Source organism: Bombina bombina, chromosome 11 (genome assembly GCF_027579735.1).
Source record: "Bombina bombina isolate aBomBom1 chromosome 11, aBomBom1.pri, whole genome shotgun sequence".
Taxonomy (NCBI): Eukaryota; Metazoa; Chordata; class Amphibia; order Anura; family Bombinatoridae; genus Bombina; species Bombina bombina.
This window is the reverse complement of record NC_069509.1, coordinates 167592411-167611820: the sequence shown is the minus strand read 5'-3', so window position 1 is coordinate 167611820 and position 19410 is coordinate 167592411. Positions and strand designations below refer to the sequence as shown.

The 19410-nt window shown below is 36.8% G+C and overlaps 1 protein-coding gene across 1 annotated transcript in view; it reads right to left on the bottom strand.

Annotated features, from left to right (window-relative positions):
• REXO5 (RNA exonuclease 5) overlaps positions 1-19410 on the bottom strand; it is an 83289-nt gene that overhangs the window by 5774 nt on the left and 58105 nt on the right. The window contains exons 17-18 of the mRNA XM_053694343.1: positions 15803-16022; positions 10681-10841 (exon numbers count right to left, since the gene is read on the bottom strand). Coding sequence (XP_053550318.1) covers positions 10681-10841; positions 15803-16022 — 381 coding nt within the window. The remainder of the gene's footprint in view (positions 1-10680; positions 10842-15802; positions 16023-19410) is intronic.

Here is a 19410-nt window from a genome sequence, read left to right as displayed (position 1 = left end):
TCTATATGGCACATATGTACTAGCGCTGTCTAACTGAAAAACTGTCAAAATTCACTGAGATAAGAGGTGGCCTTGGCCTTCAAGGGCTTAGAAATTAGCATAGGAGCCTACCTAGGTTTAGCTTTCAACAAATAATACAAAGAGAACAAAGCACATTTTATGATAAAAGTAAAATGGAAAGTTGTTTAAAATTGCTGTCCTATCTGAATCATGAACGTTTATTTTTGCCTAGACTGTCCCTTTCGTCTGTTTTCATAACACAACTTCTTAATAAACATTGTTCTTCTCTATTTACAGCTCAAGTTAATGAGTCACTACAAAATGACTGCTTTCTCAGTATTTGCCCTTCAGTTAGACATTAAAGAGGTTATAAAAATGTAAATCAACATAAAAGATCATATTTTATTTAAGAGGTTTTTCCATTCTGTTTGAACTGGGATAGTAGCTGTTAAAGAGACAGTATAGTGATTTTATATATGAATAGTATATATCGCTAAATAAGCCCTGAACCGCAAAAGTTCTGCACAAAAAAAATATGTTTTAGAAGCATTTGAAATGGTCATTTTTTTTATTAAAATGTGTAATATTTTTGCAGTCAATGGACATACTCCTTGAAAAGCATATTAAACAGTCTGTTTCATTGTGGTAATAAAAAAACACTAAGCAGTTGCTTATACTCAATAGAAATCATTGAAATATGTAGTATTCATCATTTTAAAAGAATTTAACTTTTTTGTTTTTTAAACTAAATTTGTGCAGTGTCCATTAGTTCCTGCCACAGCCCTACAATGGAGCTGGGGTCTCTACAACAAGGCTGGTCTAGCCTTGAGGTTACATGTCTTCTAGAGTAGCACAAGCTGGTTTACTGTTCAGGGAAAGCGAGAGAGAGAGAGAGAGAGAGAGAGAGAGAGAGAGAGAGAGAGAGACAGGAAGTCAGTTTCTTGCCCATGCTCAGAAGAGGCAGAATGCAACTTAAGTTCTTAGCATGTCTACTCCCTTTTCAGCTACAGGTAGTGGCTAATTTTGCAATAATCAAGTAAATTGCTGTTTTCACACATTCTGTTTCTTTTTATGTTTACGTTGATTTAACACACACACATATATATATATATATATATATATATATATATATATATATATATATATATATATATATATATATATATAATTTAATAACAATAATCGTTTTGTTATTTAATGAATAATTCCTTTTCTCTAAAAAAGAGATTTCAGTTTCAAAAAGTGATGTTTTTTAAAATTTGCAATTGCAATTGGAATTATTAGTCAGTCCTACAGCTCTAATGATAGTTTGCCAAGGAGTAAGTTTAGTAAGTTCATCTGTTTTGTTGTTTATTATATATTTTACGTTTCTGGAGCGATAAATGTTAAAATTAGCTTCTGATTATATTTTCTGAGTATGAAACCTTAAAAAAAAACTAAAAAAAAAGAAATTTTCAATAGAAATAGTAGATATTGGGGGTCACAGGGGGGTAGTAAGTGAGATTATGGGCATTTCTGGTTAACCAGTGGGCATATCTGGGTGGTCTATGGGCAGGTCTAATAGGGACATCCGAGCAACACAGAGCAACGAATTAGGGATTGTCCTTAGCCAATAGGGACAGAAGGGAGGTCTGATACTGGGAAATTCAGAACATGACCCTGCAACATGTTAAAGGGACACTCAAGTCAAAATAAACTTTTATAACTCAGATAGAGCAGCAGTTTTAAGACATTTTCCAATTTACTTCCATTATCAAATTGTGTCTTTTTATATTCACACTTTCTGGTGAACAAGATCCTACTGAGCATGTGCAAAAGCTCACAGGGTATACGTATACTAGTCTGTGATTGGCTGATGTCTGTCACATGATACAGGGGGCCGGAAAATGTGAGAAAAAATAAATTTGTCAAAAAAAATCTACTGCTAATTTGAAATTCAGAGTAGGTGTTATTGGATTGTCTTGTTATTATGTACTTGTTAATTATGTAATTCTACTGCATTGAGTGGTCCTTTAAATAGTAAAGGCTTAATCAGCACAGGAGCTAATTTATATCTTGGCCACAACAAAGGAAATATAACCATACTTCAGCAGCTTTTCAAAGAGTATGTCCCTGGACTGCAAAATAATGTAAATTACATATATATATACAGTATATGTCTTTAAAGATACATAAAAATATAATTAAACCTTCATGATTGAGAAAGAATGAACAATTAATAATTAATAATGAAAAAAAAAAACCTTTCCAACTTCAATTATCAAAGTTACCTCTCTTGGTATTCTTCTTTCCTTCTTGAGACCATACCAAGGTAGGCTCAGGAGCGTGCACGTGTCTTGAGCACTATATGTATAACTTTATTGCAAACACTGCTGCCATCTAGTGCTCAAAGCCACGTACTAGTTTAGCAGCCTCTTAAATTGTTTCTAAAAATGTATTTTGTGAGTCAGACAGAGAATAGAATTTACTTCTATTATCAAAATTTGCTTTGTTCCCATGTTATTGTGTGTTGAAGAGATACCTAGGTAGGCATCTGGTGCACTACATGAGCTGCCCTCTAGTGCTCGTGCAAATGGATAACATTCTTGCAAAACTGCTGACATTTAGTTCTCCAGACACGTGCACGCTCCTGAGATTTCCTCCATGCTTCTTAACAAAATATACCAAGAAAAACGAAGCAAATTAGATAATAGAAGTAAATTAGATAATAGAAGTAAATTAGATAATAGAAGTAAATTAGATAATAGAAGTAAATTAGATAATAGAAGCAAATTAGATAATAGAAGTAAATTAGATAATAGAAGTAAATTAGATAATAGAAGCAAATTAGATAATAGAAGCAAATTAGATAATAGAAGTAAATTAGATAATAGAAGTAAATTAGATAATAGAAGTAAATTAGATAATAGAAGTAAATTAGATAATAGAAGCAAATTAGATAATAGAAGTAAATTAGATAATAGAAGTAAATTAGATAATAGAAGTAAATTAGATAATAGAAGTAAATTAGATAATAGAAGTAAATTAGATAATAGAAGTAAATTAGATAATAGAAGCAAATTAGATAATAGAAGCAAATTAGATAATAGAAGTAAATTAGATAATAGAAGTAAATTAGATAATAGAAGCAAATTAGATAATAGAAGTAAATTAGATAATAGAAGTAAATTAGATAATAGAAGCAAATTAGATAATAGAAGTAAATTAGATAATAGAAGTAAATTAGATAATAGAAGCAAATTAGATAATAGAAGTAAATTAGATAATAGAAGTAAATTAGATAATAGAAGTAAATTAGATAATAGAAGCAAATTAGATAATAGAAGTAAATTAGATAATAGAAGTAAATTAGATAATAGAAGTAAATTAGATAATAGAAGTAAATTAGATAATAGAAGTAAATTAGATAATAGAAGTAAATTAGATAATAGAAGTAAATTAGATAATAGAAGTAAATTAGATAATAGAAGTAAATTAGATAATAGAAGTAAATTAGATAATAGAAGTAAATTAGATAATAGAAGCAAATTAGATAATAGAAGTAAATTAGATAATAGAAGTAAATTAGATAATAGAAGTAAATTAGATAATAGAAGTAAATTAGATAATAGAAGTAAATTAGATAATAGAAGCAAATTAGATAATAGAAGCAAATTAGATAATAGAAGCAAATTAGATAATAGAAGTAAATTAGATAATAGAAGTAAATTAGATAATAGAAGTAAATTAGATAGTTGTTTACAATTGCATCCTGTATCCGAACCATGAAAGAAAAAATGATGTCCCTTTAAAATATCCTTCTGGCGATATGAGGCCGTATGGAGCTTGAGGCCCCTTGTTTCCGGTTCAACCCGATTGAATACGATCGGGTTGATAAACACCCCCTGCTAGCGGCCAATTGGCCGCAAATCTGCAGGGGGTGGCAATGCTGTCGGCATTTATCGATGTGCGGCTACATCGTATCATGTCCGATCGCACATTATTAAATATAAACCATGGTCCCAATATTCAGGAAGAAGTCTAACTAGTTATATATAGAATGACTTCCTATATATACAAACATCCTACGGGGTTAACCTGCTGCAATATTGCTTTGTTTGCCAAATAATAATTCCTAATGCCAGATTCTCTATTTTATACTGTGAGTCTACAATTAACCATTTGGGTTATTAAACTTTAACAGATAATACTGCAATTTGTGAAGTTGAATTATAGATTCCACTTTTTCCCCAATCCCAGTTTTCTAATATCACTGCTCATTCTGTCTACCCCCTCTTGAATATCACCTCTGTAACAAATGTTTGTATCACCTGCAAACAACCCACTACTAATATCACTGATATATTAACCAAAACAGGCCCCTGAACTGACCCTTGAGTAACACCACTAGTAACGGTCATCCATCCTTAGACCAAAATTCTATCCTTAAAGGGACAGTTCACCCAAAAGAATTCTCCCCTTTAAATTGTTCCCAATGATTCATTTTACCTGCTGGAGTGTTTCAAATTGTTTACAAGTAGCTCCTTTACCACTATTTTGGCATTTTAAATAGCCGATTTAGCCTGTGGTATCCCAACCTATACTGAAAGTTTCTATACTGGAGTATATTCTATTGAATAGCCTAAGTAAACACAGCCAGCAGAAGAAGTTAGACTCTCAGTGGGGGGGCATGATAGTAAAAGGGACACTGAACCCAATTTTTTTTCTTTTGCGATTCATATAGAGCATGCAATTGTAAGCAACTTTCGAATTTACTCCTATTATCAAATTTTATTCATTCTCTTGGTATCTTTATTTGAAAAGCAAGAATGTAAGTTTAGATGCTGGCCCATTTTTGGTGAACAACCTGGGTTGTCCTTGCTGATTGGATTAATTTAACCAACCAATAAACAAGTGCTATCCAGGGTTCTGATAAAAAAAATAGCTTAGATGCCTTCTTTTTCAAATAAAGATAGCAAGATAACAGAAAAATTGATAATAGGAGTAAATTAGAAAGTTGCTTAAAATTGCTTGCTGTATCTGAATCATGAAAGAAAAAATGTGGGTTCAGTGTCCCTTTAAGTAATAAAATGATAATTTTCCATTGTTCTCTCTAAGTATTGAGCTTTAGTTTTCTAGACAAATATAAGATAAGGAAGCAAGTGTGTGTACACAAAGTGATAACATAATGAGATCCGATATTACCTGAAGCTCAACCCATTGTAATAGGCTGTGGTTTAAAACCACAAAACCAGCTATTTCATATACACAAATAAACCGAAAAATGCAATTTTTCATACATTTTATTCTCTGCAGTTGGTATAACAAGTCATTGAAAATACATTCATATAAAAACAATTTTACAGTGTACTGTCCCTTTAAGGGACAGTCACGTTAAAATTAAACTTTCATGATTCAGACAGAACATGTAATTTTAAACAACTTTCTAATTTACTTCCATTAAAAAAACATGCACAGTCTTTTTATATTTACACTTTTTGAGTCATCAGCTCCTACTGAGCATGTGCAAGAATTCACAGAATATACGTATATGCATTTATGATTGGCTGATGGCTGTCACATGATACAGGAGTGGAAATAGACATAACTTTAATGTGTCAGAAAGAAAAAATCTACTGCTCATTTGAAGTTCAGACTAAGGGCTATTGCACTGTCTTCTTATCACGCATTTGTTGATTATACAAATCTACTGTGTTGACTGTTCCTTTAAGTAATATTGAGTGTGATCCAATATGACACCGTTTACAAATTCTATTTTTGTGTACATCAGGGAGAGTGCTTAATGCTTTACTACTAAACAAGTTAAATGTATTACTCCACCCCGGTCATAATCATAGCTGAAATATTCTATTTTAGCATTTACTGCAGTGTGTAGGTGTGTTTGGATGCAAGACGTCATATCTGCCCTGTGAATTATTTTCTCAGATGTGTTTCACACAAATAACTTGTTTATTACACTTCACCTCCAGCCAAGCCTTCATTGCCTACATAAACCTGGCAAGATCTGCATCTCTCTTAAAATAAGCCCCTTTAAATTTACAACCAGGGATGGTCAGCTTTTGTGACAGATTTATAGATACAAGGACTTTCCTTGTATGTGGCATTAACAACTCTGGATACATTACTTGAAATTAGATCCCATCATGCACCACACTAAAAACTAAACCCAACATGCGCAACAATCAGGACTTTGGATATTGTGACCACGTTAACTTCTCCTCTACGTAGACTTTAATAGAATCCGCTATTAAAAAACAAACAACACTTATCACTATCGCTAATCCAACATAGCGTTAGATCAACTGCGCTAAACCCAAATGTAGTTATAAATATTTTACATTCCAATGTTCTTCACATAGAAGAAAATTTTCTTTTTACTAAAAATGTATATATATATTTTAAAATACTAAGAACATTGGAATGTAATATTTACGGTAAATACACATTAAAACATATCAAACATTAATATTAAAAAAATATATATGTTTATATATGTCTGTACATATATAGCCCCACATGCATGGCCACATACCATATACCTTTGAACCCTTATAACAATTTTTTATTAATATTTATATGAATATTATTAGCAGATAATTTTTATATAAGTGTAACTGTTTATTTTAATGTATTTGTTTAGTTTAGTGCACTTTTTTTTTTTTTTTTTTAACCTGACGCTCCTTAAATGTTTGTGCTCGAGCAAACGCGTTTACTTTCAACTTGTAATATGTGCACAAGTTAACGTGGTCGCGATATTGTTTATCACGCTGGAGCTAACGATAGCGCGCCACTTGTAATCTGGCCCATAGTAAAAACATATTATGCTTACCTGATAATTTCATTTCCATCTGTGGGAGGAGAGTCCACTGCTTCATTCATTACTTGTGGGAATTAAGAACCTAGCCACCAGGAGGAGGCAAAGACACCCCAGCCAAAGGCTTAAATACCTCCCACCACTTCCCTCATCCCCAGTCATTCTGCCAAGGGAACAAGGAACAGTAGGAGAAATATCAGGGTATAAAAAAGTGCCAGAAGAATATTAAATTTAGGTCCGCCCCCTGTAAAAACGGGCGGGAGCAGTGGACTCTCCTCCCACAGATGGAAATGAAATTATCAGGTAAGCATAATTTATGTTTTCCATCTTAATGGGAGGAGAGTCCACTGCTTCATTCATTACTTGTGGGAACAAATATCCAAGCTCTAGGAGTACACTGAATGAAAAAGGATGCAGACCCTATACTGAGGGCACCACAGCCTGCAGAACCTTTCCCAAAAACTGCTTCCACCGAAGCAAAAACATAAAATTTGTAAAATGTTGCAAAAGAATGTAACGAGGACCAAGTAGCCGCCTTATAAATCTGCTCCATAGAAGCCTCGTTCTTAAAGGCTCAAGAAGAGGCCACAGCTCTAGTTGTATGAGCCGTAATCCTCAGAGGAGGCTTATGTCCCGCCGACTCATGCGAAACAGAGAACACTCCTCAGCCAAAAAGATAAGGAAGTCGAAGAGGCCCTCTGACCCCCACGCTTCCCGGAAAGAGAACAAACAGAGAAAGAAGCTTGTCTAAATTCCTACGTGGCCTGAAGATAGGACTTCAAGGCACAAACCACATCCAGAATTACGTAGAAAGGAACCACAATCTCTTGATTGATGTTGCGAATTGACACAACCTTAGGAAGAAAACCTAACTTGGTTTGAAGAACAACCTTTTCAGCATGGAAAGCCAAATAAGGAGGGATGCATTGCAAGGCAGAAATCACAGATACTCTGTGCGCAGAAGCAATAGCCTGTAGAAAAGAAACCTTCCAAGACAATAGTTTAATGTCTACTTCATGCATAGGCTCCAACGGAGCCTGTGCAAAACCTAAAGAACAAGATTCAAACTCCAAGGAGGAGCAATAGATCTAAACACAGGTCTGATCCTAGCAGAGCCTTAACAAGTGACTGCACATCAGGAAGCTCAGCGAACCTCTTGTGCAGTAATACAGACAGGGCTGAAATCTGTCCCCTCAGGGGGCTTGCAGAAACGCTTTTCTCCAGTTCATCCTGGAGAACAGAATAAGTAGGTCCTCCACACCTTATGATAGATGCGACGAGCAACCAGCTACAAGCTTGAATGAGAGTAAAAATAACACTCTCAGAAACCCCTCTCTTGGCTAGGACTAAGCGTTCAATCTCCACGCAATCAGCCTCAGAGATCTAGACATAGATGAACAAAGAGACCTTGGTCAGCAGATCCCTGCGACAAGGTTACTTCTACGGAGGAGATAACGACATCCCCACTAGTTCGCGAAGGATACAAGACGGAACAATCAGTATCACTGATGCCTGCTTGATTCGAGCCTCTACACTAGGAAGTAGTTCTTCAGCATGCGCAGTTGCAACAGTCTGAGGTGAAACCTGGCAACGGAAATGCTGTCCATGCTGGACACCATGAGACCAATCACCTCCATACACCAAGCCAAAGGTGGCCTTAAGGAAGTCTGGAGGGCAAGACATGTTGAGCAACGTCTCTGGTCTGTTGTTGTTCTCATGTCCATGGAGACTATTATAGTACCAGAGAATTCTACCCTGGTGCTTGATACAAGAGAACTCTCTCTAGATTTATCTTCCATCCATGGGATCGAAGAAGACTCTCCGCAAAACTTCTTGCAGAATGCTGCGTTAGCCAGGAATCAAACCCGGGTCAACTACTTGGAAGGCAGCTATGCTCACCTCTATACCAGCTAGACCAAACAGAAGATCAATAAACTGGAAGGGCTGGTCCAGGAACGCAAACCTTAGGAACTGGAAGTGGTCCTTGAGGATTGGTACGTGAAGGGAGCATCCTTCAGATCTATGGTGCCCTACTCGAACAAGGGGAATAATGGACCAATTGTCTCCCTCTTGAACGAGGGGACATTTTAAAACTTGTTTAAGCACTACAGGTCCAAATCGGACAGAAGTTCCCTCCTTCTTTGGAACTACGAAAAGGTTTAAATAGTATCCCAAACCTCTCACAGCGATAGGCACCGGGACAATAACTCCTAAGAGGACAGATCCCGTACGCACCCCAGAAAGGCTTCCCTCCTTTCTGGTCAGCTGAGACTTGAAACCTATCTTGTAACCCTGAGCTATGGCCTCCAGGACCCATGGATCCTTCACATCCCTGAACCAAGCGACTGAAAAGAGCGACAGTTTGCCCCCTACACGATCCAGAAGAGGACCGAGGACCGCCCGTTCATGCCGACTTAGACTCAGCAGGCTTCTTGCTCTGCTTGGATTTATTCCAGGACTGAGCTGGCTTCCAAGAGCTCTTGGTTTGCTCAGGCTTAGAGGAAGACTGCTGATATGGGCTTTATCAAAACGAAAAGAACGAAAATTGTCCCTTAGACTCGTAAATATTCTCTTGCGGTAGAAGGGCCCCTTGCCCCCTGTGACCGTGGAGATAATTGAGTCCAGGCCTGGATCAAACAAAATCATTCCCTTAAAGGGGAGGGAAAGAAGTCTAGACTTAGAAGTCATATCCATAGACCATGACTTTAGCCAGAGCCCGACGGGCCTGAACAGAAAAAACTGAAGACTTAGCATTTAGGTGAATAATCTGCCTAATAGCATCACAGATAAAAGAATTAGCAACCCTCAAGGCCGTAAATCTTTCCTGAGGAACATCGAGAGAACCTCCCCACCTCAATCAATCCTATAAGGAGTCATACCAGAAGGTAGTTTCCCCAGCAACCGCGGCAACGGTCGCCTCCGGTTGAAACAACTTTCTTAACAGAGTTTCCATCCTTTATCCATGGGCTCTTAAAACAAAGAGCTATCCTTAAACGGGATAGTAATACGTTAGCAATGATGAAGATAGCGCCATCCCTTTTAGGGACGGAACCTCACAACTCCATTGAGAGTCCAGGAGTGGGAATGATTTGTTAAAGGGAGAAGAGAGGAACAAAACAGTCCCATTCATTCTTAATAATGTTCGCCATCTAACAGGAGCAGGGGAGGATATATGGTACCACCCTGTCCTCAAACTCTATCCAATTTAGCCGTTTAGTGTCCCTTTAATACACTTGCTTTTTCATGCAGCAGATTCATGTTATAATTTGTCCATTAACCCCTTCACATTCAGATTACTGCATCTCTCTTTGGCAGCCAACAGGTTTAAAGTGATGGTAAATTTCAGACTTTAAGAATGTTACACTGAAAAACATATTAGTGCACAAGCAAAACTGCATTTTTTTTAAATTGTATATATATTTTATATTACAAGATTTATAATCCTACTTGGTATCTTCTGTTCTTCCGCCCCCCTTCATTTCCTCTTGGCTGGGCTGTGACAGAGAGCAGTCCCACCCACTCTCTACATAGGCTTCCTAACGGCTTTCAAAGGGCTGGATTTCAAGTTTCATATGACACACACACCGATTAGATGCTCATTGTAATTGTCATTTAAAAAAAAAAAAGTTAATCCTAGTGGGCTGGCATAACATTGTTATAGAAGCATTACTATAGGCACGGATTTAACCGTTTTCACGGATAGATAAAAAAAAAAGGGAGGTACACACATATACTTTTTTTAATTGCAAAGCTTACATATATGGCATTTGATTAGCTAAAGCTTACCATCACTTTAAATAAATGATAGTAAATATTGTCTTATAATCTATATCTATAGTGCAAAGCCTGTAAATAAAGAAAAGCACCTTGGGATGAATCTCCTGGTCCGGCTGGTGGGCTAGAGAGGTGTCCGCTGTCTGTAACCAGCGATGTAAGTGGTTCGCTGTGAGAGCTTTGCGACTCAATAGAACGGTGTGTGCCCTGATGTAATCAGTCGCAGTCAGAGCACTCTGTGGATTGTGGAATTCTACAAGAATGTAAAGCACTGTATTAATACACTGACATATTCAGCATTAGTTTGTGTTTTCAGATCTCTTTCTTGTTTTAATGATGCTAAACATTTTATATACAATCAAATTAAAAGTGAGATGGAAACAAAGATCAATATGGTGTTTTAAAGGGACATAAAATTATCGTAGTGTTTAGGCGAGTGTGAGAGAAAATGATATTATTATAGAGAACATTTCACCTTTATAATGGATTCAGCATTAGCATATAGGCCTCTAATAACCAGCAACTGATAAATAATAATTATTATTACCCAATTTAAAAGGGACATTCTCTATATCATCGGATCTTGTAATTTTTTTCTACATTCATAGCCCGGCATACCTGTGTTATAATCACAGTTTGATTCACTCACATACTTTACTTAGATGGGTGTCTGGTGTATACATACTTTTGACAACATGCGCAAGTTGTTTATATTGGTTGTCTTGACAACATTGACACCTAACACAAACTTCCGTGTGTGCGTGTGCATTCGTTAGGTCTGTATGTTTTCATCAGTTGCCTGCTACCGCGTCTCCTCGTATAAGCTTATGGACGTTGCTATGGTTATGTCGGCACTTACGCCATGACGCCAGGTACGATGGCGCGCGACTATGACGTCAATGGTGCGTACCGGATAGTGACACAAGTGGGTGTTTGGCGGTAACTATGTATGTATAGAAGGAGTGTACTTTTAATTGTTTGTCATTAGTTTTAGGTGCTTTGATGTACTTGTTTCTTTGACATTTGACAAAGGCACAAGAAATGTGCCGAAACGTTATGTCTGGATTTTAAATTGAACCAATAAAGGAATTTTTTTATACAAAAAAGACCAGTGAGTGCCTGCAATTTCTGGATGGTATATATATATATATATATATATATATATATATATATATATATATATATATATAAATAACAGGTCTAAAAAAAATTCCATACCTAAATAAACCTTCCTAAATTAGTAGCATCCCAGTACAGTAAAATCATACCGTTACTATGCTTAAATAGTGCCCTGCTGCAGAGTGCGATCCGCTTTTCCAGACAGCAGTTTTCCGTCAGTCTCCGTATTTCAACCAATAAAAGTTCACTTCCTCATAAGCCTTATCACACTGTAGAATTCCCTCAGCATACTGGGCGTTAGCTATTTTTTTTTATCACATTGCTAATATGGGTGGTGTCTTGTTGATTGATTGACAAGATTGTGTCACAATGGGCATTAGATTTCCTAATAGAGTGATAGCGCTTTGCGGTCTAATAGCATCTAAGAACACGGACAATTCACGCAGCCATGTATAACATATAATTAATAATCTTCACAAATGTTAAAAATATTTCTGGCATAATATCCAACTTATTATAAATAAAGGAATCAAATTATGATGTGGATACTAGAATGTATAACAAAACAAGATAGTTTTTTAATTAAAACTCTGCTGCATAGATCATTTTTTTTACTAAAAAAAAAAAAAGATAATTTATTTCGGTAGATACAAGTTTTCTAGTCTCCAGCAGCTCTCTGTTATTTATCACAAAGATCTGTTCACTAATTCCCCTTCTCACCTCACCTCCCCAGCCTAGAAATGCCGACAAGCTCCACGGATTATATAGGTAATAAATTCGCTGCACACCGACTCACCGGTCTTCTGTTATATTTGCCTACTGTGTTACGTTTTCCTGCCCACGTAACACATACGGCAGATAGAGCACTTTCATATACGCCATTTTTTGTTTGAAACGGAGGCTGATATCAACATATTGATCAGATGGTGATATTTGGCTGTTTTAAATGCAGATCTCACTCAAACATAAAACATTCAAAAATAATTTTAAAAAAACTATGTATGTTATTAGCTCTGCACTCAAAACAGCCAAATATAATGTGGTCGGAAAATTATACAGAATCCGATCACTATTTTAACATCAGCCTCCTTTTGAAACAAATATGGCGGATATGAAAGTTATCTATCTAGATGTAGGCTTGGCCGTACGCGTTACGTAGGTAGGACAACGTAACAAGGTAGGTAAATATTACAGAACACCGGCAGATGAAAGTTTCACTCTCTGCTCTGTGAATAACTGTGCAGAGCGTATAGGGTTAAATTCACAGAGCAGACAGTATAACTTTCATCTGCCGGTGAGTCTGTATGTGTAGCTAATTTATTACCCATACGATCCATGGAGATCCATGGAGCTTGTTGGCATTTCTAGCTGGGGAGGCGAGATGAGAAGGGGGATCTGCAAATACTTATTATTGCCTTAGTAAACAGCCCCCCAAAAATACTTGTTTTCTTTTTAACCAGACTTTACATTGTCCTTATTTATTTTTAAACTAGATAACTGTTTAGACATAGCGCCATGTCACTGTGTGGCTTAGTATGCGAATTACAAATACAGTATCTCCCAGGGAAGCAGGACACATATATTGTTTTTTTAATGCATTTTGCTCAAGTTTCAATCTGTCATTATTACAAATAAATAGCAATATATATTAGCAAAATAATGAATGTAACTCATCTTTAAATAGGAAAATACAGACATTAAAAATGTTAAAAATTCTAAGTGGATTGTCCTGAATAATTGTCACAAACGGATCAGTACTGGAACACTTCTTTGACTAACAGTGCTGTTCCGGTGTTCTGGGAGAAAAGGCAAACTTGTGAAAACAGCGAACCACGTCACTTCCTGTGACGTTGTATCAACTGTTTCACATATTTTGTCCGTAATGCGCATGCGTGCTAGCGTCATTACATACCTGGTCGCATATGTCAATGCTACAATTTTGAGAGCCGTGAAATTCCTGGACCCTTTCAATAGCGCATGTGTGGGATTTTGAACTCTGTCAATACCGCAGCACACGCCAGGACCGCTATACACAAAAATGTTTTCTGAGAATACAAATAAAAAGGGAGCTGCTGTCCACTTGTTAAGGTAAAACAATCATGTATGACCAATGAAAAAAATTTTGAACAATAAAAAAGTTATTATATAAGTGTTTCTGTTTAATCGGTTTAATGACACTGTAAAGGGGATGCGTATAATTGTGTGGCAAGCAAAGCCTCCCTTCCCCCTCCCCTCCCACTTTGGTGAGGTGTCCGATACCCATTTTGGTGTATGTTTTGTCTCTCCGCCCCCTGTGATGACGCTGTGTGTTGCAAGTTAGGGTTAGTACACGACAACTGATGCCGATTGGTCCTGCTTGTTTGACAGCGTGATGGGTGTTGTCCTGTTGTATATTTTCTCTGCCCTCTACTAACGATGTATGGTCTTTGCTAGGACGTGATAGGTGGGTATTTGGCAGTAGGTTGTGCCTGGCCCACCCTCCGGCCATATGATGACTATTGTGCATATATTGAGACACGCCCCGGCTATAGTGATTGGCCTTTGGTGAAGTTGGGTGGTTTATTTACTTTTTATGTCTTTGGTTTATCCGAAATTTTGTCTGCAGGTAACGTGGGAGGGATGCCACACTGTCTTTGATGGTACTGGTTTTGCCACTAAATGTGTGATACAGAGCCTGTATAGTTGATAGTTATCATACACATTGTATTTATAGGTTCACTGATTATCATATATTTTACGATTTTTTTGTCTTATGAGGATGTTTTGGGTGTAGGCGTGTCATACGGACAGCCATGATTGGCTGATTTTTGGGGGAGGGTTTAATAGGCCTTTATAAGCTCTGTTTGTTCACTTTTTGTTTGTCAGAGGAAGGGACTGTATTTAGTCCTGAAACATCACATGGAATAAAGTTTTGGTTGTCATAGACGTCTAAAGACCAGTGAGTGCTTACTATTATGAACACACATATATATATATGTTTTCTTAAAATATAAAAATGCTTAACAATTTAAAACAATCCACATTATGTAGAAAGTGCCTTAAAAACAGAAGATTCCCCCTATAACTTTTTGCAGGCTAAGCCATGTTGATTTTTTTATATATATATATACTGGCAACACAAATGATGTGCCAGCAAACCATATATAATCTATGTTTTTTTAACTATGTAAAAAGAAATAATTCCCTGTAATATTTCAAATAAAGTTTAAATTATTGTACAGCTACTCCACTCTGGCTGAATGAAAAGCAAGTCAGTGAGGATGGGTGGTATAAGGGTAACGCAAACTCTAAGCATTTGTGCACACTTTATAAGACGTTAAGTGGTCAACAGAAAATATTTGGTATATTAAGGGAATAGTACGTATATCTATTTTTATACATTATAAGATACAATTAATTTGTATGCTGCTGGAACAATTTTAAATCATGATTTTCTCACATTATGTTACTTTTTCTAATACTGCCCCACACAATAATTTTCAAATAACAAAGTCATTGTAGAAGCTGTTGCCGTTTAATCCCAGTAACACTGCACTTCTCAGGTCAATATTCCCAAATGATAGGGTGATAAATAACAGAAAACCATGGGGTAGATTTAGCAAGCAGCGGATACTGCTTTCTACGCCCATCGTTTCTGGTCCGCTAGAAACAGAAGTTAAGAAGCAGTGATCGTAAGAACTTCTCTGCCCCCTTTTAGGTTGCGGACTGAAATCATCCCGATCCGATTAGGATGATTGACACCCCCTGCTAGTGGCCGATTGGCCGAGAGTAAGCAGGGGACGGCATTGCACAAACATTTCACAATAAATGCTTGCTTGTGCAATGTTAAATGCCGACAGCGTATGCTGTCTGCATTTAGCGATGTCGAGCGGACATAATTTGCTATAGCGAATCGTGTCCGCTCAACATTTGTTAAATCTACCCCATGTGTATATAATATTACATGCAGAATGAATGTTTTCTTACTAATTACAGTACATATTTTTTGCATAAGAATATCCCTTTAATACTTCTAAATGATCATCCCCCAAGAATGAAAGGCTAAGTCGACCTTGATGGATTGGAACTTACAAACGTTATGAAGGTGTCACTTACTTAAATAGCAATATTTTGCACGTTTTCCTTTGCTAGGGTTGGTGGGAACAAATATAGCCTTTATATCTTTCAAATGGCTGAACTGTTCTTGAAGGATTTCTTCTGTAAGGGGTTTTTTAAATCCAGACACATAAATAATGTCTTCATTTTCCAAATCCTCTTCCATCTCCTTTATCAGATTGTCTGAATCGAACGTTCTCTCTGTTACCAGCTTTTCGACCTTTAAAACATCAAAGGGAAAGGATATGATCCACAAAGCGTCCCATTTAAAAACTTCATAGAACTTCATAGAACTCTTTTAAATATATGATACAACATACTTTAAACTAGGGACTTGAAACCTAAAGCTTTTATTTCATGATATAGATAGAGAATACAATTTAAATAACTTCATCGAATTTTCTTGGTTCTCTTGATAAGCTTTGTTGAAAAGCATACCTAGGTAGGCTAAAGAGCTGGGAGCTAGCTGCTGATTATTGGCTGCACATGTATACCTCATCAATATCTTCCCAGTAGTGCATTGCTGCTCCTTCAATAAAGGATACCAAAAGAATGATGCAAAATTATTTAAAATTGTATGCTCTACCTGAACCATGATAGAAACATTTTGGGTTTCGTGTCCCTTTAAAAAACAAACAAAAAAACAATGCCTTCCATTCCAGTCCAAAATAATTGCCATGTGCAATCCCTCACGTATTTTTGTGGGTTTAATTTAAAAAAAATGAAGCCATCCTAATCCATTAGAAAACTATCACAAGATTTTCAAACGTATTTATGGCGCCATAAATACATTCAAATATTTTTTTTTATTTGTTATTTTACTGTTTTGTCCTCAATATTGTGTAATTTCCTATTAAGAGTGGCCAACGGTGCTCGGACAAAATTCCGACCGACAAAATGCCGAAACACATTCGTCCGTCAGACATATGTCCGAAATACACTGCTTCCGACTGCACGCCGAACAGCACAATCACGCAATCACGTAATTGTCATCAGTAAAAAAGCGGAAAATTTAAATATATATTGTGGCTACTGAGGTAAAAAAACAACACAAACACTTAAATAAATAAATTTAAAAAAACATCAAATTAAAAAAATGGAGTTCATAAAGACGTGTAAAGGAGGAAGAAAAACATAATTTATGTAAGAACTTACCTGATAAATTCATTTCTTTCATATTAGCAAGAGTCCATGAGCTAGTGACGTATGGGATATACATTCCTACCAGGAGGGGCAAAGTTTCCCAAACCTCAAAATGCCTATAAATACACCCCTCACCACACCCACAATTCAGTTTAACGAATAGCCAAGAAGTGGGGTGATAAAAAAGTGCGAAAGCATATAAAATAAGGAATTGGAATAATTGTGCTTTATACAAAATCATAACCACCACAAAAAAAGGGCGGGCCTCATGGACTCTTGCTAATATGAAAGAAATGAATTTATCAGGTAAGTTCTTACATAAATTATGTTTTCTTTCATGTAATTAGCAAGAGTCCATGAGCTAGTGACGTATGGGATAATGACTACCCAAGAAGTGGATCTTTCCACACAAGAGTCACTAGAGAGGGAGGGATAAAATAAAGACAGCCAATTCCTGCTGAAAATAATCCACACCCAAAATAAAGTTTAACGAAAAACATAAGCAGAAGATTCAAACTGAAACCGCTGCCTGAAGTACTTTTCTACCAAAAACTGCTTCAGAAGAAGAAAATACATCAAAATGGTAGAATTTAGTAAAAGTATGCAAAGAGGACCAAGTTGCTGCTTTGCAGATCTGGTCAACCGAAGCTTCATTCCTAAACGCCCAGGAAGTAGAAACTGACCTAGTAGAATGAGCTGTAATTCTCTGAGGCGGAGTTTTACCCTACTCAACATAGGCAAGATGAATTAAAGATTTCAACCAAGATGCCAAAGAAATGGCAGAAGCTTTCTGGCCTTTTCTAGAACCGGAAAAGATAAATAGACTAGAAGTCTTACGAAAAGATTTCGTAGCTTCAACATAATATTTCAAAGCTCTAACAACATCCAAAGAATGCAACGATTTCTCCTTAGAATTCTTAGGATTAGGACATAATGAAGGAACCACAATTTCTCTACTAATGTTGTTGGAATTCACAACTTTAGGTAAAAATTCAAAAGAAGTTCGCAACACCGCCTTATCCTGATGAAAAATCAGAAAAGGAGACTCACAAGAAAGAGCAGATAATTCAGAAACTCTTCTGGCAGAAGAGATGGCCAAAAGGAACAAAACTTTCCAAGAAAGTAATTTAATGTCCAATGAATGCATAGGTTCAAACGGAGGAGCTTGAAGAGCTCCCAGAACCAAATTCAAACTTCAAGGAGGAGAAATTGACTTAATGACAGGTTTTATACGAACCAAAGCTTGTACAAAACAATGAATATCAGGAAGAATAGCAATCTTTCTGTGAAAAAGAACAGAAAGAGCAGAGATTTGTCCTTTCAAAGAACTTGCGGACAAACCCTTATCTAAACCATCCTGAAGGAACTGTAAAATTCTCGGTATTCTAAAAGAATGCCAGGAAAAATGATGAGAAAGACACCAAGAAATATAAGTCTTCCAGACTCTATAATATATCTCTCGAGATACAGATTTACGAGCCTGTAACATAGTATTAATCACAGAGTCAGAGAAACCTCTTTGACCAAGAATCAAGCGTTCAATCTCCATACCTTTAAATTTAAGGATTTCAGATCCTGATGGAAAAAAGGACCTTGTGACAGAAGGTCTGGTCTTAACGGAAGAGTCCACGGTTGGCAAGAGGCCATCCGGACAAGATCCGCATACCAAAACCTGTGAGGCCATGCCGGAGCTACCAGCAGAACAAATGAGCATTCCTTCAGAATCTTGGAGATTACTCTTGGAAGAAGAACTAGAGGCGGAAAGATATAGGCAGGATGATACTTCCAAGGAAGTGATATTGCATCCACTGCCTCCGCCTGAGGATCCCGGGATCTGGACAGATACCTGGGAAGTTTCTTGTTTAGATGGGACGCCATCAGATCTATTTCTGGAAGTTCCCACATTTGAACAATCTGAAGAAATACCTCTGGGTGAAGAGACCATTCGCCCGGATGCAACGTTTGGCGACTGAGATAATCCGCTTCCCAATTGTCTACACCTGGGATATGAACCGCAGAGATTAGACAGGAGCTGGATTCCGCCCAAACCAAAATTTGAGATACTTCTTTCATAGCCAGAGGACTGTGAGTCCCTCCTTGATGATTGATGTATGCCACAGTTGTGACATTGTCTGTCTGAAAACAAATGAACGATTCTCTCTTCAGAAGAGGCCAAAACTGAAGAGCTCTGAAAATTGCACGGAGTTCCAAAATATTGATCGGTAATCTCACCTCCTGAGATTCCCAAACTCCTTGTGCCGTCAGAGTTCCGCACACAGCTCCCCAACCTGTGAGACTTGCATCTGTTGAAATTACAGTCCAGGTCGGAATCACAAAAGAAGCCCCCTGAATTAAACGATGGTGATCTGTCCACCATGTTAGAGAGTGTCGAACAATCGGTTTTAAAGATATTAATTGAGATATCTTCGTGTAATCCTTGCACCATTGCTTCAGCATACAGAGCT